The sequence below is a fragment of the Budorcas taxicolor genome, chromosome 14 (genome assembly GCF_023091745.1).
Source record: "Budorcas taxicolor isolate Tak-1 chromosome 14, Takin1.1, whole genome shotgun sequence".
Lineage (NCBI taxonomy): Eukaryota > Metazoa > Chordata > Mammalia > Artiodactyla > Bovidae > Budorcas > Budorcas taxicolor.
Window position 1 is genome coordinate 93,709,084 of NC_068923.1, and position 25,823 is coordinate 93,734,906.

The 25,823-nt window shown below is 40.4% G+C and overlaps 1 protein-coding gene across 2 annotated transcripts in view; it reads left to right on the forward strand.

Moving 5' to 3' along the window:
* The first annotated feature begins 782 nt into the window (after positions 1–782).
* Positions 783–25,823, forward strand: part of SNX16 (sorting nexin 16) — a 32,034-nt gene continuing 6,993 nt past the window's right edge. Inside the window, exons 1-5 of one of the 2 annotated variants that reach the window (XM_052651890.1) lie at positions 783–859; positions 3,534–3,782; positions 3,870–4,009; positions 10,285–10,371; positions 17,928–18,076. In XM_052651890.1, the coding sequence (XP_052507850.1) occupies positions 3,635–3,782; positions 3,870–4,009; positions 10,285–10,371; positions 17,928–18,076 (524 nt within the window). In that variant the 5' untranslated portion in view covers positions 783–859; positions 3,534–3,634. Of the gene's footprint in view, positions 860–3,533; positions 4,010–10,284; positions 10,372–17,927; positions 18,077–25,823 lie in introns of both variants that reach the window. The other variant, XM_052651889.1, reaches the window with a different exon arrangement.

Sequence of the window (25,823 nt, forward strand, 5' to 3'; positions counted from 1 at the left end):
TGTACGTCTAACAAGCCTGTGCGCTAAGTTGTTTCAGTCCTGCCGAGTCTTTGCGACCCCATGGACTGTAGCCCACCAAGCTCCTCTGTTCATGGGATTCTCCAGGCAAGAATACTGGAGTGGGTTGTCATGGCCTCCTCCACGGGACCCAGGGATGGAACCAAGGTCTCCCCACTGGAAGCCCCTAACAGGCCTAATATTTATTTGAATCAAAATTTCTCTCGAGATAAAAAAAAACGCCACACTGAACAACTTCAGTTCTCTGAAATGACTCCTTCTCATTGGAGGAATTATTCCTCCTCATTGGAGGCCTGCGTCCCCCTTTTAGAATCAGCTGTCCTCTGAAACGCGGCTCCTTCTGGAAACCAGTCTCTAACCCGGTAGAACCAGCCCCGCAGGGGATGACTACGAGTCCCATGACGCAAAGCGAGCCCCGGCCCACATTGGCCGCAGTTGCTCCCGGGAATTGTAGTCTTCTCATCAACTGTCGTTCAAACTAGGGACCGTAGCCTCCATGTCTCAAAAGTTAACTGATAAAAATAAAGCTATGGGAAAGAAGGTAAAATTCTTACCACAAACTAGGTTCGAGCCAGGCGCCGAGGACCCCTGAGACCACGACTCACGCCCCTGAGGCGGGCGCCCTCGACGTGACGCCACTTCCGGGAGCGGCGGCGGCCCAGCCCCTCCCTCCTCCTGGCAGGGACTCTGGGCCCGCGGCCCGCGCGGAGGCGGGCGGGAGCCGCTGTTTTCGGGAAGGGGGTCACGTGAGTTCTCCGGGTGCTGTGGGTGGAGACGGAAAGCTGCGGTGAGGCAGGGTCGGAGTTAACCCTCCCGGGGCAGCGCGCCCGAGTGGGCTCAGGTAGGGAGCGGGCTGGGGAGGGGAGCGCGCTGAGGTAGGTACGGAGCGCGCTGAGGTAGGTGGGGGGCGCGCTGAGGTGGGGGGCGCGCTGAGGTAGGTGGGGGCGCGCTGAGGTGGGGGGTGCGCTGAGGTGGGGGCGCGCTGAGGTAGGTGGGGGTTGCGCTGAGGTGGGGGGTGCGCTGAGGTGGGGAGCGCGCTGAGGTAGGTGGGGGGCGCGCTGAGGTAGGTGGGGGGTGCGCTGAGGTGGGGGCGCGCTGAGGTGGGGGCGCGCTGAGGTAGGTGGGGGCGCGCTGAGGTAGGTGGGGGCGCGCTGAGGTGGGGGGTGCGCTGAGGTGGGGGCGCGCTGAGGTGAGGGGCGCGCTGAGGTAGGTGGGGGCGCGCTGAGGTAGGTGGGGGGCGCGCTGAGGTAGGTGGGGGGTGCGCTGAGGTGGGGGGCGCGCTGAGGTGGGGGCGCGCTGAGGTAGGTGGGGGCGCGCTGAGGTGGGGGGTGCGCTGAGGTGGGGGCGCGCTGAGGTGAGGGGCGCGCTGAGGTGGGGGCGCGCTGAGGTACGTGGGGGCGCGCTGAGGTAGGTGGGGGTTGCGCTGAGGTGGGGGGTGCGCTGAGGTGGGGAGCGCGCTGAGGTAGGTGGGGGGCGCGCTGAGGTAGGTGGGGGGCGCGCTGAGGTAGGTGGGGGGCGCACTGAGGTGGGGGGCGCACTGAGGTGGGGGGCGCGCTGAGGTAGGTGGGGGGCGCGCTGAGGTGGGCGCGCTGAGGTAGGTGGGGGGTGCGCTGAGGTGGGGAGCGCGCTGACGTGGGGGGCGCGCTGAGGTAGGTGGGGGGCGCGCTGAGGTAGGTGGGGGGCGCACTGAGGTGGGGGGCGCGCTGAGGTGGGCGCACTGAGGTGGGGGGTGCGCTGAGGTGGGGAGCGCGCTGACGTGGGGGGCGCGCTGAGGTAGGTGGGGGGCGCGCTGAGGTAGGTGGGGGGCGCGCTGAGGTAGGTGGGGGGCGCGCTGACGTGGGGGGCGCGCTGAGGTAGGTGGGGGGCGCGCTGAGATAGATGGGGGCGCGCTGAGGTAGCGCCGAGGTAGGTGGGGAGCGCGCGGCGGCTGACACTTGGGCCCCGGTGGCGGGCGGGGGGAACTCCCACGGAGGGCCGGGAGTGCGACAGAGCCCGGGCGGCCACCCGCTCTGCCGCACGCCGGGGCGGAGGCGGGGGCGTCTTGGGGCCCCCGGGAGCGGGGGCTCGCCGGCCCCCGAGCCGAGGAGCCCTGGCCTGCGCAGACCGTCCTGGGTAGTCCCGGCTCTGCGCTGCCCGCACGCCGCGACCTGTCTCGCTCGCCGAGCTGCTCGGGCTCGGGCCACCTCATCTGCCCGTGGTCCTCCAGAGGACCGAGAGGTTCTTCTCAGAGCAGGTCGAGGCCGCGGCGCGAGCCCCGCTTGCTGTCTTCCCGCCGGGCAGCGCTGAGGGCCTCGCGAGCTCAGAGGCTGTTCCGGTCCGGTGCTCCCCCGGCCCTGAGGCCTCAGGTGGTCGAGTGGCCAAGGGCGGGGCGACCCCGCCGGCCGTCAGGAGGCTGAGTTCAGGCTTTTATTTACTTCTTTGCGGGGAAGCCGTCGGGTGGAACCGAGGAGCGGTGAATCAGCAGCTCGGGCTTCCCGAGTTCCCGATGATGGGGAAGGGTGCCCAGAGCCACGTGCTGGGTTAGAAATGTTGTCTCCGCGTCTCTCGGACTCTGAGCGGCTTGTCTCTTTACCTTTCTCACCAGTAGAGTTGCGTGGACGTAGTTGGATAGGTAGACCGGTTCTTGTGTGCCATTTCCCCGATCTGTACTTTACTGCCATTTCGTAGTTTATTAACAGCCTAGTGGGAAACCTTTTTTCCTGTATCATTGTGAAATTATGAGACAAGATAAACTCCTTTTGACACCAGAGCTTATGGAGTATGGGTTTTGAACATTTGTTCAGTACTTGCAGTTTATGGTGTAGCAGAATTAGGGATGGTCTGGAAACAAGAAGAACGTTTAAACTTTTAATCATTTAATCTTGTTCGATATGTTTAACGTTCATTGCGGTTTATTTGATTAATTTGACCAAGTTCCCCCCCACCCCCAAGTCCGTTTGATCCTGGTTTTAATAAACTGTGACTTTAAGAACTGTCTGTTATTTACCTTACAAGCTGTCAAAGCTTCTGGTTGACTGTCATTACTCTGGGTAATTTTTTAGTTTCCCTAGTTAAATCGGAAGGAAATATAAATAATTTCTCTCCCTTTCTTTCCTTCCCTTATCCCTCCACTGCCTGTACGATATTTAGTAGTGTCAGGATCATAATAAAGAAAATAAAGTTTCAGGACCATCTTTATCACTTTTCCGCTTTTCAACTCCTTCATGTCCATGACGTCAGGTTACAATGACCCTTAAAGCAATCCATCACAAAGAAAGAAAGTGAGGGAAAAAGGATAACATATAATATTAGGATCGAGAAAAAGGGTGTAGAATACTTCTGCTCTCCTCATCTTGCAAACAGGAGTTCTTAGAGGTGATATTTTTGGATTAAAGAAAGAAGTTTGGGGTGTGTTTTCTTTCTAAACAAAATAATAGTGTCACAATATTAAAAGAAATGGATATGAGTATTTTGTTTTCTTTTGGATAATGCTCCTGATCAAAGACTAATTTTTCATGTGTTCCTCTCATTTTTAGAGAGTGTATTCCTTAAGAAGAAAATAATGCATTGCTTACTACTTGTTCTCTAATTGTTCGGACTCAGAAGTGTGCAAGTTTGTTACAAAAGCCAAAAGAAGATGGCAACTCCTTACGTTCCAGTTCCTATGCCCCTAGGGAACTCTGCTTCCAGTTTTGCAACCACCAGAAACCAAAGAAGTTCTTCTTTTGGGAGTATCTCAACAAGCTCAAATTCTTCCAAAGGCCAGTTAGAAGACTCAAATATGGGTAATTTTAAACAGACCAGTGTATCTGACCAAATGGAAAGCACTTCATCTGTCTGTAGCAGTCCCCTCATTAGGACTAAATTTACAGGTGCAGATTCTTCCATTGAGTATTCTGCTAGACCAAGAGAAAGTGAAGAACAAAGTCCTGAAACAGTAACTTTGGAAGATAGACCTTCTACACCTATTATCCTAGGTTATGAGGTGATGGAAGAAAGAGCTAAATTTACTGTGAGTATTGACTTCTGCTATCCATCATTAGATGAAAGATTTATTAACCTGTGCTGGAAACTTCTGTTGAATGATGTTAGGCTATACTTGTAATTTATTGTACGTAGGAGTCAATTGGTTTATACCCCTTAAGTTGTCATGCTGTTGGTGTACTTTTGCTTTACTTGAATGAATTTTTGCAAACCAGACAGAGCAGTGAAACCAGCACACAAATCAAGAATAGACCATTACAACATCCTTAAAGCCTCCCCTCATGCTCTGTCAGTCAATACCCACTCTCCTGATGGCCTAGGTTAATTTTGCCTGTTTCTGTACTTCATGTTAGTGGAATTATGGAGTATCTACTCTTGGGTATGGTCTCTTCAGCATATGTTTGAAAGATTCATCCTTGATCTTGCATGTAATTGTAGGCAGTTCACTTTCATTACTGATGTTACTCCATTATGTGAATATACTACAGCTTATCCATTCTACTGCTGAATGGCCTTTTAATCATTTCCAGTTTGGGACTTTTACAGATACTGCTGCAAACCTGTTAGTACCTGTCCCTCAGTAAACACATATACTCACTTCTGTTTGATATAAAGTCCTAAGAATAAAGTTTCTAGATCATCTGCCCAGCTTTAGAAGATACTGATGAACAATGTACTAGAGCGGCCATACTAAGTTATATTTCTTTAAGCAGTGTATGAGAATTCTAGTTATTCCACACCTTCCCAGTTCAGTTCAGTCACTCAGTCATGTCCAACTCTGCAACCGCATGGACTGCAGCACGCCAAGCTTCCCTCCATCACCGACTCTTGGAGCTTACTCAGACTGATGTCCGTTGAGTCTGCGATGCCATCCAGCTATCTCATCTTCTGTCATCCCTTTCTCCTCCCACCTTCAGAATTCTAGTTATTCCACACCTTCCCAACATGTAGTATTTTTTTTTTCATTTTAGCTTTTCTAGTGAGTAGAATGATACATTGTGGTTTTAATTTGCCTTTAAGACTTTTTTTATTTTGGGCCATTTGAGTATTCTCTTTCCCGAAATGTCTGTTCAAGACTTTTGTTCATTTTTCTTTTGGGAGGTCTTTTCTACTTTGATTTATAGTGTCCTGTGCATTTTGAACATAAGTCCTTTTTCAGAACATGTGTTGTGACTGTCATCTCTCTCTCTCTGATTTGCCTTCCTTAATGGTTCATTCGATAATCAAGAGTTCTTAGTTTTAATATAGTCCAGCACATTTTTTTTTTTACAGTTCAGTTCAGTCGCTCAGTCGTGTCCGACTCTTTGTCACCCCATGAATTGCGGCATGCCAGGCCTCCCTGTCCATCACCAACTCCTGGAGTTCACTCAGACCCACGTCCATCGAGTTAGTGATGCCATCCAGCCATCTCATCCTCTGTCGTCCCCTTCTCCTCCTGCCCCTAATCCCTCCCAGTGAGTCAACTCTTCACATGAGGTGGCCAAAGTACTGGAGTTTCAGCTTTAGCATCATTCCTTCCAAAGAAATCCCAGGGCTGATCTCCTTCAGAATGGACTGGTTGGATCTTCTTGCAGCATCAATTCTTCGGCATTCAGCTTTCTTCACAGTCCAACTCTCACATCCATACATGACCACAGGAAAAACCATAGCCTCGACTAGACAGACAGTAGTTGGCAAAGTAATGTCTCTGCTTTTCAATATTCTATCTAGGTTGGTCATAACTTTTCTTCCAAGGAGCAGGTGTCTTTTAATTTCATGGCTGCAGTCACCATCTGCAGTGATTCTGGAGCCCAAAAAAATAAAGTCTGACACTGTTTCCACTGTTTCCCCATCTATTTCCCATGAAGTGATGGGACCGGATGCCATAATCTTCGTTTTCTGAATGTTGAGCTTTAGGCCAAGTTTTTCACTCTCCTCTTTCACTTTCATCAAGAGGCTTTTTAGTTCCTCTTCACTTTCTGCCATAAGGGTGGTGTCATCTGCATATCTGAGGTTATTGATATTTCTCCCAGCAATCTTGATTCCAGCTTGTGCTTCTTCCAGCACAGCATTTCTCATGATGTACTCTGCATATAAGTTAAATCAGCAAGGTGACAATATACAGCCTTGACGTATTCCTTTTCCTATTTGGAACCAGTCTGTTGTTCCATGTCCAGTTCTAACTGTTGCTTCCTGACTTGTTTATAGTTAGCCCTTTTTAAAATCTGCCTCCTCCCAGATTACAAGTATGTTGTCCTATGTTTTCTTCTAAGAGCTTTATTGTTCGACTTTTCATAGGTAGAGCTATAAACTGTCTGGAATTGATTTTTGTCCATGGTATGAAGTAAGAGTCAAGACACATTTTTTTCTCCCTAAAATCAGGTTTTTATTGAAAAAACAGCTCTATCTCCTTTGCATTTGCTTTGTTGCATATGTCACAATCAGGTGACCATAAATGTATGGGTCTGATTCTGTGTTCCATTTCTCCCTTCTTTATTGGTTTCACCCTGTCTTTAATTACTAAGGCCTGATGGTAGTATTGACATCTGGTAGCTAAGTACTATAGCTTTGGTGGTCCTCTTCAGGGTTGTCTTGGCCCTTTGCATTGAGATTGTATTAAATCTATCTAGGGAGAACTGACATATTTATAGTACCGAGTCTTTGAATCTACGAACCTAAACCATGTCCTTAAGTCTTCAACTTATTTAAATAATATTTTAATTAATTTTAAATAATGTTTAAATAAGTTATTAAATAATATTTAATAATATTTTAAGTAATAGTTTTCATGGCAGAAGTCTTAACCTCTTTTGCTAAGATTTATTACTAAGTATGGATATTGTTTGATATTCTCTACATCTTTTCATGTTTTCTGTTTGTTCATTGCTAGTTTAATCTATTTTGTCCTCGTTATATATTACATATTTATATATCCAATGACCTTGTTAAATCCACTTATAAGCTTGTTCTTTGAAACTGTTCTTTCTCTTGGATTTTCTGGAAGTAATGATTTCATATTTACTTCAACATTTCGTGTTATATAGTTAATAACAGTATGGAAGGATCTTCTAGGAAAAAGAATATTGAAATTATAAAGAGGCAGTTTTTAGAGTTAAAATATTGTAAGACATGATATGGGTGGCAAATCTGCGTGGATCTGACTTTTGTGAGTGATTTTTGGAAATTATAATAAATTGGTAGCTCATTTCTGTATGGTGACCTACCTTCTCTATGCAAGAATAAGCATTCACTGAAGTAATGTGTGTGAAAAGTTTGTATATAAATTCTTTCAAGACAATACAGAGGAAGAAATAAATGGCACATATAGAATCAATCATATTCACTTAAATATAATTTAGTGTTTTTGGAGTACCTGTTATGTGCCAAGCCCTCTTCCAGGTAATAGTGGTACAAGAGCTCAACGTATGAAATATAGATGAGCAATTTTATTCTTAATGTTAGTTTGTCACATGGTGATAAGTGCTATAGAGAAGAATCAAAAGGAGGAAAGAAATAGTTTCTTGAAACCAGAGTTGCAATTTAAGTGGCAATGCCAGTCATGGCCTCACAGGAAAGATGTAGCACTGAGAGAAAGTGACAGGGACAGACAGAGAGGCCTGGTATGCTGCAGTCCATGGGGTCACAAAGAGTCGGACATGACTGAGCCACTGAACTGAAGAGAAAATGAGCCATGACAATACCCAGGACATTGAGTGGGGAGGGAGGGGGCTTCCCAGACAGGTGGTGTAACTGCCGAGACCCTCATGGCTGACAGCAGGATAATCAATGGGGAGAAATGTAGGAACTGAGGTAAAAGCAAGGGAGTGTGACCCTCAGTTCAAATAGAGCACAGAAGCCTTTATAAGGCCTTTAGAGTTTCCCCCATTGTGAGCTGGGAATCTCAAAAAGATTTTAAAAGGGAAAATTAGATGATCTGACTTAAGCTTTTTAAAGGCTCATTCTGGCTGCTGAATTGAGACTAGATTTTGTGGGAGAAAAAGGAAGGCAGGAGACGGTTAGGTTCTTGCAGTAATCCATGGGAGACGTGGTGGTGTGCACCAGGTAGGGGAAGGGGGCCTGAGAAATTCCCAGATTCTGGAGATGTCTTGAAGAGAGAGCCTTTGGATGGGGGAGATGGAGAAAGCAAAGATGATCCCAACACTTCTCACCTAAACAATGTGAAAAGTAGAGTTGCCATTGAATGAAATGGCAGATTTTGAGGAAAAGACCAGAATTTGTTTTTGCACGTGCTAGGTTTGAAACGTTTGCTAGACATCAAGTGGAGATGTCAGTTATGTGTATGTATATATGAGGGTGTACACATGCATATGTATTTTATCTCTCTATATATATACACACACATATATATATATATTCAATGTTCAGTTTAGGGGAGAGGTCTAAGCTAGAGTTACAAGCTTGAGAGTCTTAGGTTTGTCAAATAATTTCACCTTGGTATATTTCTTTGAGTTGATCTCTTAACTGAAGAAAGTTTAGGGAAAACTGGCGAGGTCTTATACATAGAGAGAGTGTCATGTCTTTGAAAAGTGATTAAAAACAAAAAGTAAATGGGAGGGGTGGTGAGCAGGTTCTGGAAAGAGTCATGGGGTGGACTTCTTTGGTAATGTTTTGTTTCTTCCTCTTGCTACTCGGTACATGGTGTGTTTACTCTGCGAAAATCCGTTAAGTGGTATACTGAAGTTTTTGTGCTTTTCTGTATGTATTTTATGATCAGTGTATGTGTCTACATTTGTTTACTTAAAGCATAGACTACATACATAAAACAAGAGTACAAAGTGTAGTATACACTAAGTTTCAAATAAAGAGTAGAGATAGTAACTGCTATTAGAATTTAGAGGAAGCAATAATCAGTATTGTACATAGTTTTCATTGAAAGTACTACTTAAGTAGATAGGAGAGCTTTCTAGAAAAAATAAACCAAAAATTTATCCTGTATTTTTCCCAGAGAAAAAAGGAGTGTTTAGAGACTACTCTGAAGGGTAGCAGTTAGAAAAGGGCTCATTTTCTAAAAAGAATATTTACTTTTTATCCCCTGCATGACTATTTTACATCAGGACTTTCTGGAGACTTTACAGGGTATCCAAATAATCTTCATCCTCACCTCTATATGTTGCAAAGATAAATTATTTACTTTTTACTTGAAAACTAAAGAATCCAATCTAACCTTTGCTGATTTTCTCCCTTCAAAGCTGAAAAAGAAGTCTGTAAGGGAGAAGAATCAAATGGTAAGGATGATCAACAATCCCTAACTAATAAATTGTCTCTTGATCATCCACTAGAGTTATGAGTCATACTTATAATTTTAAAAATTCCTAATTTTTAGTGTTAAAAAAAGTAAAAAGAAACTGATGAAATTATTTAGTAATGCATTTTGTTTAATATATTTAAAATATGATCATTTCAACATGTAACCAATATATAATCTTTTTAATGAAGTATTTTTACATCTTTTTTCATACTAAGTCTTTGAAATCTGGTCTATATTACACTCACAGCATGTGTTAAAGTCACATTTCAAGTATTCTATAGCTGTTTGCAGCTAGAGTGCAGCTCTAGAACTACAATTGAAAGTTATTCCACACCTTAACTTGAAGGAAAAAAGTTACTCTTTTTAAGAGAGTTTCACTCATTCAGTAGATAGTTATTGAGTACATTTTGTGTGTCGTGTATTTAGCTTAGCTCAAAACACTGTACCAGAAACTACCAGATGTTTCTCTGAGATTCTGTTGTAAACAGTATTTCCTCACAATAAATTCTAAAATTATCCTTAGGAAATATAGAATCTTCTTAAGTACCTTTTAAAATATTGACATGCTTCAAGCAAATTTTTCTAGTCAGTAGCCTAGAAAATTGTACTTAATTATAGAAATGTAATCTTTCATCTAATACGAATATTTTCTACCTTGTATTTCATCCTTGAAGATTAAAACATCTAATTTATTAGAAAACTTTGCTTGGCAGTTATTGAGTTTAAAAATTAAATTGACTGCATAAGACAATAGTGGCTATTTTTCATATTAATTTTAGAATATATTAGCATAAAATATCAGAGAAGGCAATGGCAACCCACTCCAGTACTCTTACCTGGAGAATCCCAGGCAAGACAGGGACAGGGGACAGGGGAGCCTGGTGGGCTGCCGTTTATGGAGTCGCACAGAGTTGGACATGACCGAAGTGACTTAGCAGCAGCCCCAGCAGCAGCATAAAATATATTTTAGAGGTTGATGAGTTTATTTATTATTAGTGTGCTTCAGAAAAGCATTTTGCCTCAAATTAACTCTCTGTCTCTCACTCTCTCCATAGGTATATAAAATATTAGTAAAGAAGACCCCAGAAGAAAGCTGGGTAGTTTTTAGAAGATACACTGACTTCTCTAGGCTTAATGATAAAGTAAGTACTTTAATAAATCTAAAACTGACTTTTCAGTTTGGAATTATTATCTGTTCCTGGAGTTCTACTGTTGTTACTTGTTTTTTTTCCTTTGTTGATTATTTAAGTGAAGTTGAATCTTTGCTATTTCCTGACAACTGTTTCATTTAATTTTAAGAGTCTGAACTCCCATCTCTACATATAACTTCCTTTTGTTGGAAACAAAAAATTATTTTTAATATTAAAAATGTGAAAACCTTAAAATTGGCAACAGAAATATGATTAATTACATAATCTTATAACTTTGAAAAGATGTATGTGTATGAGACCCCCAAAATCATACAACTGTAGTAGAAGAATGAAAAAAAAAAATTTAGCATATTATGATTAGTTTCCTTTGCTGTATTACAAATTATCACAAACTTTGTGGCTTAAAACACACCTCTTCGTTATTTAGAGATTTGGAGTGCTCAGCTGGGTTTGCTGCTTAGGGTCAAACAAGGTCAAAATCAAAATATTGACTTGACTGGCCTTTTATCTGGAGGCTCTGGGAAAGAATCAGCTTTCAGTATCATTGTTGTTGGCAGAGTTTGGTTTCTTGTGATTGTGAGACAAGGTCCCTGTTTCCTTGCTGGTTGTCAGCCAAAGGTTGTTCTTGGCCCATAGATACTATTCTTCAGCTCTTGCACATGACCCTTCCATCTTTAAAGTCAGCAAGAGTTGGTCAAGTTTTTCTTGTGCTAGAATATCTCTGGCTTTCTCTTTTGTCACCAGCCAGGAAGAAGCTTTACCTTTATAGAGCTTGACTGATAAGATTAGGCTCATGTAAATAGTTTTCCTGTCTTAAGGTCAACTCAATAGTAACCCTAATTGCATGTACGAAATCTTTTTTACTGTGTAACAAGGAAACACAGAGGCTACACCAGGGGCAAAGGTCATGGGGCCATCTAGAATTCACACAAAGAAGATAATAATAAACAGTAGTACATTAAGTACCCTTAAAAATAAGTAACAAGAAACACCCCAAAATGGAAAATTCAGCAAGTGATATGAACAGTGTAATCCACAGAAGAAATATAAATGACCAATAAATTTGGAAACCATTTACTATCACAAGTACCCCAAGAAAAGAAAATTAAGGCACTATTTTTCACCTGTTGGGCTTCCCTGGTGGCTCAGTGGTAAAGAATCCGCCTGCCATTGCAGCAGACATGGGTTCAGGCCCTGGTCTGGAGGGTTTCCCATACGCCACAGAGCGACTGAAACCTGTGCAGCACACCTGCCGAGCCTGTGCTTCATAGCCCGGGAGCCACCACTGCTGAGCCTGTGCTCCATAACCCGTGCACCACACCTGCCGAGCCTGTGCTCCATAGCCCGGGAGCCACCACTGCTGAGCCTGTGCTCCATAGCCCGGGAGCCACCACTGCTGAGGCCACGTGCTGCAGCTGCTGAAGGCAGTGTGCCCTGGAGCCTGTGCTCCGCAACAGGAGAGGCCGCCCCAGGAAGAGGTTCGCATACTGCCACTGGAGAGTGGCCCCCGCTCTGCCATTAGAGGAAAGTCTGCACAGCCATGAAGACCCCGCACCACCAATAAATAAATACAATTACAGTTAAAGAAAAGGAAGAAAAACTATTTTAATTTTCACCTATCAGGTTGACAGCCTTTAAGTGGTATGTCTATTGTTAGAAACATAAGTCTTCCTAGAGGACATCCTAAAGCTATGCATAATTTTACATGATAATTACATTTCTGGGATTTATCCTATATAATAAATTATTGATATGGGCAGGATGTAGCCCTAAGGATACTTCTCATGATATCATGTTTTATGTATTGTTGTTCTCTTTTTTCATTTTGTTTTAAATAGTTAAAAATTTTAGAACCAAGCTAAATTTCTAACACTAGGGAACTGATTGAGTAAATTGCAGTAAGACTTCAGTAGAGAAACAGCAGCTGAAGTGTTCACAGAGCTGGAGGAAAATCAAGTAGGACAGGTAGGGGTAATTGGTATTTAAGAAACCAAGAGAAAAAGCATTTTTCCAAAAGAAGCAAGCAGTTTATGATGCTTCAGAGAGGCCAAGTAAGATGACCTTGGACCACGGATTACTCCCTAATTTTGATAGATGTTGAGTAGAGGAAATTTTATGGGTCCTACTTTCCCACCTGCCATCTTCCCTATCGCTTTCTTGACTCTCAGAACTTCTCAAGTTGGTATGTTCTTAAAACGTTTGGTGATGGGAAATTCCATTTCTGTGACTTTGCAACTGCCAGGATGCCAAAAAAGCTTCCACCATTCTTAAACCTCAGTTTCAATGAAAAGGTAAAATATAAAATGCTAAACTGTTTTACCTTAATTAAGGTATTGTTAAGATGACTTATTGCAACATGTCAAAATACTTAATATTATTTCTAAGATTTATATCATATATAAATTTTATTTTCTGTTCCTGAGTTCTTACTTTACATGGTTGATTTAAAAACCTGTAATTCTTTACTTCTGTTCATCTTTTTAAATGGTTAAAACACACGAGAAGACCAAAGTGATTCATTAAGTTAACATACTTAAGTGGAATTCTTACCTTTCTTATGAAATTGTTATGATTTTTGTTCATACAGACTCATTTCTAACAGTTTCAGTTCAGAGCTATTTCATCCTTTATGACTTTTGTTCTCCTCAGGACTCAACTGTTATTTAGTGTTTGCTTCCTTTTATCTCTCTGGATTCATCTTTATTGCCAAAATGTTTCTTGCCTTAGGCAAGCTGGGATTTAGATTGCTCTTAAGCTTTTGAAAAAAGATGTTAATGGAAGCTTAATTTAAGTCTTGTAAATATCTCCTTGATACTCTTAAGTTGGGCACTTAAAATTAATCAGTGTATATGTCAGTCTTCTAGGTACCAGAAAGAGCTCCACTCATCACCTGATTTTACTGGCAAGAGTCAAAAATGTGTGTCAGACAGCAGCAGCCACACAGTTTAAATGGTAGTTATTATTTTTATAATTGTTACAGTAAAATCTTAGCATCTTTCATTTTGTAAAACCAATCATGAAATTTTTGAGTTCATCACTGTGCTAGGAATTTGGTATCATATGGAAACTATATAGATCTGATTCTAACTTTGAGGAGTTTACATTTTCCATTTTTCTATAGTAACGAGGAAAAAAATCGTTGACAATGTGAAAATCATTTTAGTTAAAATAACACTGTTGAGAAAGAGAAATGTTTCCTTCCTCTGTTTTTAACTTCCTGGTTTATAATCTGACTTCAGCTTCTCTAGGAGTTTCTAAGAGCCTCTTCTGAGAAAGTCAGAGGGCAAAGTCATGAGCAAGGTCTGGAACACAGCTCCCCAGAGTTGCAGCATCTGGCAGAGGCGTGGAGCAGGCTGGTGATGAATAGTTCGCAGCAATGTGGCATGAGAGTGGGGTTTTCTTTATTTTCTACTAGAAAGCTCACTATTTTCTACTTCCGGTTTGCAGAAGTAGTTTAAAACTGAGTAATTCTCTGAGGTAAAATGATTATTCTCAATTGGTTCCACCCAGCAGAGCATAGAGAGGAAGCAGAACCATTATCAGCCCACTGTCAAGACAAGCAGAGCTCATATGAAAATCTGGGCTAAGCTCAACCAAGCATTTAGTCCTTCCATTAAAAAGAAATCCATGGTAATCTTCAACATGTCTGTCTCTTGGGTCACACTGTCCTACACTGCCCCAAGCTGACTGACATCAGGCGGTTATAAAGCTGCCTTTCACTCTTTCTGGGTTTTTTTCCCTTTTTCCGTTGTCGGGTTTTGTTTCCTCTGTGTTGTGTCTTCTTTCTTGGATCATGGTCTCCTCTTGGCAGAACTAACCCTTCAGTGGCTTCTTGAGGAAGACCACATGGGAAGTGGTGTCCTTCAGACCCTGCACGTCTAAAATGCTCACTCCGTTTTCATACGTAGTTGATGCTCACTCCATTTTCACACTTGGTTGAAATGTGGGCTGGGTATAGAATTCTAAGTTGGAAAATGTTCTTCCAGAATTTTGAAGACATTATGCTATTTTATCTTGTTCTTAGTGTTGTGTATTGCCCTTGAGAAGTCCAAAGCTGTTCTTGCTCCTTATCACTTGCATGTCACCTGTTTTTTTCTTCTTTAGAAGTCTTTTGAATCTTCCCTGTGTAATTAATCTAAAATTTCACAGTGACCTTTTTTTTCCACCTTCTAAATTTATTTTTTAATTGAAGTAAGATTGCTTTACAGAATTGTGTTGGTTTCTGCCAAACATCAACATGAGTAGCCAATAGGAATTTGCTGTATGACTCAGGGTACTCAAACCATGGCTCTCTAACAACCTGTAGGGTGGGGTGGGGAGGGAGGTGGGAGGGAGGTTCAAGAGGAAGGGAACACAGGAGGACTTTTTGTAGGTTCTTCTCTTGTATTAACTTAGACACTCTGTGGGCAGTCCATGTCTTTCAGTTCAGAGAAGTGTTTTTGAATTGCCTTTTTAATGAATTCCTCCCTCCTGTGTTCTGTCACCTCTCTTGTAAAACAGACCTTTGGGCTGATTCTCTATGATTCTGGATCTTTTCCTCCCCATTTGCTATTTTTTGTTGTTGTTGTTGCTGCTATTTTGAAGGCAGTTTTCCTTTTCTCTCTCTAAGACCATCTTTCCTCTGAGTGCCCTCTCTTTTGGGCATCTTATTCTTATTTCTTAATGTAGTATCTTAATCCATTGACTGTATTAGTGATTGTATTTTTATTCATACTTTTTCCTCTTTGTGTTATCTTTGTTTCTTTCCTTGTGATATGTCTTTGTCTTCCATGTTAAGCATTAGTGTGTAGTAATTCTTGGTTGTCTGCTCATGATTAAAAGTTGGGTACTAATAGCTGATTGGAATCTCTTACTTCGTGGGAGAGTCTTGTGTTGACTTCAAGATTCACTGTATAATGAGAAAGGTGGGCTTTTACTGGAGAACTTCTGATTTCAGGATCTTAAAGTCATTCCTGTTGAGTTGATCAGACTCTCCACCTCTCCTTGGAGGTGTTTTCCAATCTCCTACCTTGTGCTGCCAGTTTGTGAACAGTCTGAGGCAGCTAAAAGCCTGGAGTAGCTTCTGCACACCTCAGGTGTCTGGCTCTCTGGAGTCAATTGCTGCTCTCCTCGGTGCTTTTCAGTTTCCAGTATGTTGCGTTAAGCTTCTTTCCTCTTCACCATGACTTTAGCAGGACTCAGAAAGACAGAATCAGATGAGTGTGCTCAGTTCCCCATCTTAATGCCACAGCATGTGTGTCATTTTCTAAAGGCTTTTTTATAGAAGTATCAAATGCCTATTTTGATGTCATTTCACAGGATATCTAGTAAAGTTTAATGAAATATAACAGCTACCATTTATTGGCTATTTCAAGCTAATGTATAGTTCCCAAATTATCCTTTGTTCAAAAAAAAGTTATTGAATAAGCACTTATGAACTCTTTGTGAAGGCCTAATTATGGAACAACTCACTCTTTTCTGAAGATTATTTTTTAAGGGGAAAAAAAATCTAACCATACATGTGGACATACATTATGTTTAAATTTTAAAGCTTAAAATTAATTTTTTTTAATGACTATTTTTATTTCATCCCTATGGCTTTTATTACTTTTACACAGTAAACACTCACACTCCAAGGCCAAAAATATTTACATCTTGAAATCAAATCAGAATTTTCAGTATAGAAATGTTAACAGAATGTTTTATATTTTTATTTAGCTTTTTACCCTGTGAATTCTTCTCCTTTGCCAGTTTTCCTTACATTGTAATATTTTGTCTTGTATTTAAGTAGAGAAATGTGAATGTACATGGTTCCATTTCATTCATCATTTATTGAGCATAGATTATTGACTACTTGTAATGTAGCAGGCATTATGTTAGGCATTGGGGGTGCAACTGTATGTAAAATGGTTCTCAATCTTAGCTGTACTTTGCACTTCCCTGGAAAGCTTTTTAAAATTACGATGCCCAGGCCATATCCCAAGCAGTGAAAATCCAAATATGTCAGAGGTAGGACACAGTCATTAATATAAATCATGATTAATCATCTTCAGACAAAAGGGAGCTGTTCAACAGTGGAGCCCTCTCAGAATCTCTGTGAGTTCCTACTCAAAAGTTCCTTGGGTGATTCCAATATGCAGCCAACATTTGGAATGACTGGTCTGGTAAGAGAGTCCAAAATTAAATAAACAGTACTTAATTTGCCTCATGATAAATATCATTCAAAAAATAAGTGAAGGATTTGACAATGTGTGGCAGATTGTGTGTTCCAAAAATGTCTGCAGCAGCATTCTCAGTCCCATATGCTCTCCCGGAATCTTGCCACTTACCATCAAGGGGTAGAATCTTGTTTCCTCTCCACCTCAAACATGGGTGAGCTTATGACTGATCTAACTAATAGAGGACAGTGGAACTGATGCTGTGTGAATGAGCCTAGATCGTAAGAAGTAAACAGCTTCATCCTGGCTTTCTCTCTTGGGATGCTCACTCTTTGAAACCCAGTCTTGATGCCGTGAGAAAGTCCACAAAACATGGAGAGTCCATGTCAGGCTTGTGATTGACAGCCCCAGCTAAGGTCTCAGCCAGCAAACAGCCTATTCCCGTATAAATACGTGGGAGTGAACTTCAGATGCTTCTCAACCTCAGGTGTCCAGCTGAAGTTCTAATTCATTATGAAACAAATAATCCATCCTCACCCTGCCCCTGTAGGAATTGCCAGCCCACAGAGTCCATGGCCTAATAAATGATTATTTTACACCACTGAATTTTGAGGTACCTTGTTATCCAGTTATATTAATATATTCCGTTAATCAGAGTGTATAAAGGGAAATCTCACCCAGCTAAGAAGGTGGAAAAGCCTTCCCTAAGAAAGTAAAATGTAAGCCAAATATGCAAAATGGATTATAAGCCAAAATGTAAATGTTAAAACTATAAACATCTAGGAAAAAACATGGAAGAAAATTTTTACAGCCCTAGAATGAGCAAAGGTTTCTTAGATAGTATCTAAAACAGCATAAACCAGAAAAGGAAAAAAAAAAGGATGAGTTAGGAAAAAAGATTTTTAAATGTGCTCTGTTAAGAATAACATGAAAAGTCAAAACAGTTTGGGAGAATATGTTCATCATACATATACCTGACAAAGGCCTTGTATCTAGGCTATATAAAGAACTCTGACAACTTAATCCAAAGACAAGTACCCAGTTTTTTGAAAAGCAGAGGGTTCAGAAGATCTGAATAAATCCAAGCACATGAGAAGATACTTAACACCATTTGTCAACAGAGATATGCAAATTAAAGCTGCAATGAAACACTGCTACACACCTAGTAAGATGGCTAACATTAAAAAGATGGACAATACCAAGTGTTGGCAAGGACAAGGAGCAACTGTAACTCCTGTGCATATGCAACTGGTAGAAATCAAAACAGTCAAGGCATAAAAAGCATATCTGAATTTAAATCTTTTATTGTAAGCCTGTTTTGTGAGTAGTTTCATAGAGTCAACAGGTTAGATTTTGTAGAATTCAAGTGATTTAGTTGAACATTGTATTTTCTTTTTTCTTCTTTTTCAGTTAAAAGAGATGTTTCCAGGCTTTCGATTAGCCCTTCCACCAAAACGCTGGTTTAGAGATAATTACAATGCGGACTTTTTAGAAGATAGGCAATTAGGATTACAAGCGTTTCTTCAGAATTTAGTAGCTCACAAGGACATTGCTAACTGGTATGTAACAAATTGAATAAGAGTTATAAATGCATTCCAGTAACTGGTTTAAACTAGAGAATAAATCTAGGGCCATATTTATTCAAGCACAAAAAATATAAGGAAGGAGTATAATTACTTATCCTGTCTAAGAGCAGTAACTGTGATTTTCTTGGCCTTTTTTCAGTAAGGAGTTTTTTGGTGTTTGATTTTTATTAACACTTCCAAAAAGTGTAGCAAAGTTAGCCTTTGTGTGCCATATAGTCAAACCATCCACCAAGCTGTAAACTTAATTTCAGTATTTTAGTAATAACTTAAAACAGTAGCTAACATATTGGTAGATTTTTGGTAAATATGACACCATATAATTTTGACAGTATTTTCAGTTCTCCAAAGTAATACAAAAATCGTGAAATCAGGTTAATTTATACAGAGAATGAAGTAGAAATACCAGAAACTATTAGCAAGAGAAAGAAAGGATCTATATCCTTTCTTTATTTTTTGTATCTGAACATATTTACAAGAAAACTGCTAAATGATCTGATTGCATCTGGGTATCTAATCTTGGAACTTACATTATCAGATAAATTAGAACCGTTTTGAAAAAAATTAGAGACCATTTATAGCTTCCCAGGTGCCTCGGTGGTAAAGAATCCACCTGCCAGTATATGAGACAGGGGTTGGATCCCTGGGTCAGGAAGATCCCCTAGAGGAGGAAATGGCAACCCACTCCAGTGTTCTTGCCTGAAGAATCCCATGGATTCTTCCCATGAAGAATCCCATGAAGCCTGACGGGCTGCAGTCCATGGGGTCACGAAAGACTCAGACACGCCTTCGTGACCAAACAGCAGCAGAGAGCATTTACAGTGCCGCAACAGCATGTTGTGTAGGCGCACTTTTGTCACGATCTTCAGCAGTTTTTACCCTTTTTCCTTAGTGTCTCTTTTATTTATATCACCTTACGTTGCACGACACACGCACTATACGGACACACCTGGCTTCCTAATGTGCACTAAGCTCAGTGACTGCATGAGGCCTCTGCCGCCCTCCTCCCTCTCCTCTAATAAGGCAGCTGCAGGCCAGACCCCTCCTCCCGTTCCCAGACCCACTGCTGAGGTTGCCTCCCTGCTGTCTCCCTCAGACGTCTCAGTGTGACCTCAGACCTAGAGCAGATGTCACAGCGCATTCTCTCCCTTTCCCCCAATATTCAGCCCTTTGTCTACCCAAAACCCAGTCATCTGGACACATCCCTGCCTTTATAGTTTAAATACTACTCAAATCTGTCAGCTTTTCTCCATCCTGCCACTGCCACTCTAGCCTAAGAGGTTGCCTCTCGCTTAAATTGCTCCTTTCCACCACTGTCTTCCTCAGCCACTCCTATTTCTGAAGCCCACTGGAGCCACAATGACCTTTTGTAATGCAATTTAAGTCCTCCTTTCTGGGCCCTGACTACATGTCTGTCTTTCCCACCTTATGTTTCATTATTCCTCCCTGCTCCCATTCTCTACATCAGACATAATTGGTCTTGTACTTTTTTAGAGTCACCTGTCCCTTTTTTAATAAGCTGTTCCTAGAAAGGCATTTCACACTACTGCCCTTGCTCCCCCAGCCCCAGCCTAGATGACTCCTTCAGGCTTCAAGCAGACTTCACTTCCTTAGGTTGGTCTCCTGACCAACCCCTCATCCATCACCACCACGAAAAATTAGGTCAAGTCTTTCTCATTGTATCTTCTCTGCTGGTTCTGAAAGTTAGTTCCTAATGCCTTAAGACACCTGTTGCATGTAACTAACTTCTCTCTAGAATGATACTAGCCATATACCACCAGTCTTAAGAGAACTGAGAAAATAGTCACTCATATCATTGGCAATAGGATTTAATCCTATGTGGGGTCCCAGCCAAAAAAGGCTGGTTGGAACTTTACTTTAGTAGCCTTTCAGTTTGTAACTATTTCTGTGATTATTTGACTGTGTTCTCCCACCAGTCTGAAATGTACACACACAGAGTAGGTCATTGGCCCTTTGACCCACCATTCAGTGTGCAGGGCCTGTTAGCATAATGCAGCCGTCCATGTCGAAAAGTCCTTGCTGAATGAGTGGCAGAGCTGTTGATAGTTGTTATTATACTGTTTATAAGAAAAAGAGGGTGAAACAAATATGATCAAAATTAGCAATTGTGTGTTCTTGTCTAGGTGGTGGGCAGATGTATGCTCCCTACTTTTCTGTATTTTTTTTTTAATATCTCTCCAAAGGGGAAAAAAAAAATTAGTGTTAATTCAGATATACAAAGCAGGAATAAAAGCCAACAAACTCTAAAGTCATAGAGAAAACCTTGAAGAAAATATATTTTATACCATACCATAAAATACTTTTATCTCCAAGAAATCAACAAATCCTACCCCTTTTCTCTTACTCCTTATTCAGTAAACCTTTATATATTTGTATTGAAAATATGGCAAATTAAAATTGAATTTATTCTATGACTACATCGTCTTTTTATTTAATGAAATATTATATAGTATGAACCACATTGATAAACTCATGATTTATTGATTTTTTTTAAACATTAAAAATGTGTCTTAGTTGACCTGTATCTTTTTTTAATTATTGGTACTAGATCTCTGTAGAGTACACATTCAAGATGCTGTTTCTAAAACAGTCCTTAGAACAGTGATAGTGGTCTTGTTCAGTTCACAGATAGGTGTTTTCAGGAAAAGAAAGATTTCTTGGTCAAGTAAGTTGCGGAAAGGTTTCATTTGACATTCCTAGAATATTAAAGGTTCTAAAGTCTTGCACAAAAACCTGTCGTGTGCCTCACGCTTGCCTGCCTGTGTGTTTTTGTCATACGTCTCATACTGAAGGAGTTCAGTGAGATGACTTAAATAGACTCTGAATCGTGTATGTGTTGCTGTTGTTCAGTCGTTAATTCACGTCCAACTCTGCCGCCCCATGGAAGTAAGATGAGCATGGAAACCTTGTTTGCTCTAGGGTACTGTCTCTTTCATGAGTGATGAGTAGCATTTTTTATTTCATATTTTGAGCAGTTTCTTACTTAGTATTTAAAACATGACAGCAGAGGGAAGAGTTATTAATCTATATCTTAAGAATTTGTCCCTTTTCATACTAAGAAGGGTATAATAGAAATTGAGGATCTATTTACTAATCTTAATTCCTTTGAAGACATTCGGCTTCTCTTCTAACAAAATAAGGGAGATTATAAACTTCTACTTGACATGATACAGATGGTAAAAGTAAAAGGAGTTCAGAGAAGGGGAAGATCAGTCCTGTTTGCAGTGAGCCAAACAACACTGCAAGTAGGGAGTGGGGTTTGAGGACCATGAATGACAAATTAAGATTACGGGTCCATCTGTGAATCTCTTCCAAGGGAGGAAAGGGGAAAGACAGAATCCCAGCTCTTTATAAAAACATGAAATTGCATATTTAAGAATCACTATTTAAAGTGTCAGTTAGTTTACATTACCTGTTGGTATGCCTGTTAGCATCCTGTCACAGTTGGAATGGCAGCATAGAAAGTTACTGTCTCTATACAGCCAAATAATTGTTTGATATGATATTAATTCTTTACGCAGTTCTTTCACTTTGCTTTTTGATTCCTTAGCACCTCACATCGCAGTTGAGATCTGAGGGATTTAAGAATTGTTGATTTAAGTGTTTTAAGAGAATAATATTTTCAGATACATTTAGAGAATACAGAATAAAACAAAAATGTTAATATTTTCATGATAAAATTTCTTAATGGTTTTGTTTGTTCAATAAATGTTTATTTAGGTCTTTTATGGTAGATAAGGTATTGCAGCTACACAAAGAAAGGTTCATTCGATGCTAATCCTTTATTTAAGAAAACTAAATAGGAAGAAGACACCAAAAAACTAAAAGTTGGATATCTGTCTTTTTCAGAAGGGGAAGAAAAGAGAAAACTTTTAACTGGAGGAGTTAGAGGAGGCTTCCTAGACGGTGGTATTTAAGTTGGGTTTTAAAGAATTACTGATATTTGAACTGACAGAGAGAAAGTAAAGAAGGACTTTCCAAATGAGAAGGAATATTACATCAAAATGCAGAAGCAAGCAGGCACAGTCCTGTACCCGAAACAGCATCTAACTTAGCTTGTCAAATGTGTAAAGATGGATGGATGGGGAAGGTCTCTCATAGCTGTATAGTTAAAATATAGCTGTTGTTTTATCCTGGCTCCTGCTATTTTGAAATAATTGCATCATTTAATCAGCACAGCAAATATCTTACTACTCCATGTTTTCAGAGTTACTACACATATATCCTGATTTACCAGATTTTTCTTCTTAATGCTTTAAAATGCAAGAGTTAAAATTATATATATTTTCCTTATATTACCATTCATCTATAAGGGGTTCAATGCCAGAATTCAGTGTTTTAAATTCTACATCTATTTTAAAAGAAAAAAAGTCCAGGTATATCTGGATTAACGGAAGCTCACTATTTAAAAAAAATACTTTCCAAACATTTTACATGAGGAATCAGTTGAAAGAAATGAGAATCTTTACCCCTTGAAAAGAAAACTTACTTGGAGAGACATGATAACCATATTCAGGTGTTTGAAAGGCTTGTGATGGGGAAAAGAATTAGTCAAATGAGGGCTTTCCTGGTGGCTCAGTGGTAAAGAATCCTCCTGCCAGTGCAGGAGACACAGGTTTCATTCCTGATGCGGGAAGTCCCCACACGCCTCGGGGCAACTGAGTCCAGGCGCTGCAGCTGGTGAGCCTGTGCCCTGGAGTCTGGGAACTGCAGCCGCTGAAGCCCACCTGCCCCAGAATGCTCCACAAGAGAGACCCCCGCACCCAGAGTAGCCCCTGCTCTCCACAGCTAAATACCATGCAGCAGTGAAGACCAAGCGTGGACGAGATGAGTGAATGCATGAACACCCAGAAAAGAGTTAGTCAGATGATAGTTAGCTCTAAAGGCAGGCTTCTCCAGTCGGGCACATCATGTTCAAACGCAGGTTCTGAATTAGCAAGGTCTGGAGTGGAGATGCGGCGTTTCTAACTGGTTTCTCAGTGATGCCGATGCCGCTGGCCTAGGACCTCATTTTGAACAGCAAGACTAACATGTAAAACTCAGAATAAATGAGAAGTTAGAGGAAGCCCCCCTAAACTCAGATAAAAAAGTTACATATCCTTTCAAGCTATCTGGTATAGAAATGTGTTCTGCCTTTTGAGTAAGTGAGTTTACCTTAAGTATTAGAAGAGACTAGGCTAGGTAACTAGCAGTGGTATTAAAGAGGGAATTATTACATGGGATATATTGAATTAATGACTTCTTAGGGGTCTCTTCTAGTTGTAAAAGTCAGTAAATTATAAATTTTGAGCAAGAATATCTAAAGTAACTTTTTTATACATGTTCATATCTTCTCATGTGTATAAGTTGTTTTTATATATAAAGAGACTATCATGAGAGGCTGAGTTAACCTTAGTATTTTTAGAGAATGAAGGAACTCAGTTATGTAAGCAATAACTTAGATATAAGCAATAGCTTATATAATGCCAGGTCATGAGAATGAACACATTATTGCTAAGGTTGGTTGGGCGATTTTTACGCAAAACATTAGTTCGGTAGACATTTAATTATGGATAGTTTTCTTTTTAATGCAGTAAAGCTAAATATGTTGTATTCAGATACATGTAAACTCTTACCTAATTGGGTCTCAAAGATGTTATGCAAAGTTCAGTTTCCTGAGCTTGGTAGTGAAATAATTTTAAGCAATTACTTAACTGATTTTAATCAATGTCTCCAATTAGAAAATGAAGTAATTAGACTAAATGGTCTCTAAAAATATCCCCTTTTAGCTCTAAGTTTCTTATTCTTTTTGCTGTGCTTCTTTATAAATCTTGAAGTGATACCATCAGAAGCAACCAAATTCTAACCTTCTTTTAACTCTTAAGACTTCTGGTCTTACATTTTGCTGTCTAAGCTTACTTTCTCATGAAAGTAGGAATATCTGTTGAAAACTAAAATCCATCTCAAATCTGAGAGTTCTGCTGTATTATTTATCTACAGAGTGAATAGAAGTTTGTTCTGATGCTCTTAGGAGTTTCATTCCTTTTTTTTTCCCTAATTGCATAGTTCTCACAAATAAATTCATTATTTTTGAACACTAACTCTGTGCTGTGCTAATTAATTGGTTCAGATTCTGTACAGTCCTGAAACTTGTCATCTACTTTTTGATGAAGAGAAGACTGCTTAGTTAAACAGATAATACTAATAAGACCATGTGGAAGTCCCGTGAAAGGGATGTCTTCAAGGTGGTGTCGTAATGCGTATAAGAGCACTGAGCCTGGTAGCATGTAGAGGAGAGGCTGGACCAGGATGATAGCGGCAGGCGTGAGACAACACCATTTCTGAAGTGTCAAATAAGGAAGGCGGTTAAAGTTTGAATGTGCGCAGGTACTTTATGCCAACACCAAGACCTCAGCTTTGTTCTTTCTTGTTAGAGGACGCACAGATGGGTTTTAAGGTGGGTTAGACATAAAACATTTGTTCTGGAAGCATTTCGTGTTAGAAGGAATAAAACTGAAGGTCGGGACACAAATGAGCTGAAAGTAACCAGGTGAGCCATAATCAAGGTGTAAACCAGGCCCACACATCCGCCACAGGAACAGAAGCATGAGCCCTTCAGCCTCACACCCACCAGCCCAGCTCCTGCACGACGACCCCTCACTGCCACCAGCCTTGAGAGTCCCTGTCCTCTGGGCTATAGTCAATGTCACATTTTGTTATTTTCTTTTTACTAGTTGAGAATACTGAAGAGAAGTAGTAACTGATAAAACATTTCTGAAATCCCTCATTAATTTTTTCATGCAGCGACTTTTTGTGCTTAATTTGGTTTTGACAGAATTCGTATCTAGTATTTTAGTATGTTTTTTACTTAGCACTTTATTGACCTTTTAATGAGTTGTAGGCATTATTTTTAGCTTTTTTTAATATAAATTTTGAGATAAAGAGCACATTTAGCTTTAAATTACTTGTCTGTTAGGAAACTGGGATGTAAAACAAATACATACCCATGAAAGAAAAAAAAATACATTATGAAATAGAAGGTGAAGATTCACTGAGTGAAATAGTTTTTTAAGAAATTTGAAAACTACAGTGAAACTCTTCTAAAGGAAACTTTCAGGAGACTCAAAGGAAGAGTCTAAGTTACAGGGCAAATTTGCTCTGATAAAAACAATGCTGAAGGATACCATCTCTGCTTTCCTTATCTTTGGTCACATTAAGTTAACAATTGATCACAATTTTAAAATAGGGATTTCCCAACCACTCTAAAAATTTAGGTACTAAAGAGAGCAGAAAGGTGGTCTTTTCTTACCTTTCAATTCCAGATTATTGGCTTTTCTCCTAGATAGATTTCTCTCCTATCCTGATATTACCTTTATTATCATGGTCAAATGAAAAGTATTAAGCATTGAATACAGAAGAGAGATTAGGGGTTATATTGAACTTATCAGTGAACAAGTAAAACTTTTTTAAAAGAATTGACTTTTATTTAATCCATAGGTCATTTAATAATATAGACTCTTTGGTACTTATACTTTATTTGAATTTACTTGATTTATTTGTAAATCATACATTGATGATATATAAAAAATCACTGAGCAGGCCATGGCACATAATCAAATGTTTATCAAATCTAAGTAAAGTTCTCTAGTCAATGATTCTCAAGAAGGGAGAAGAGCTTGATTTTCTAGGCAGGAAAAAAGGATCAGAATTTTTGATAAAGCAG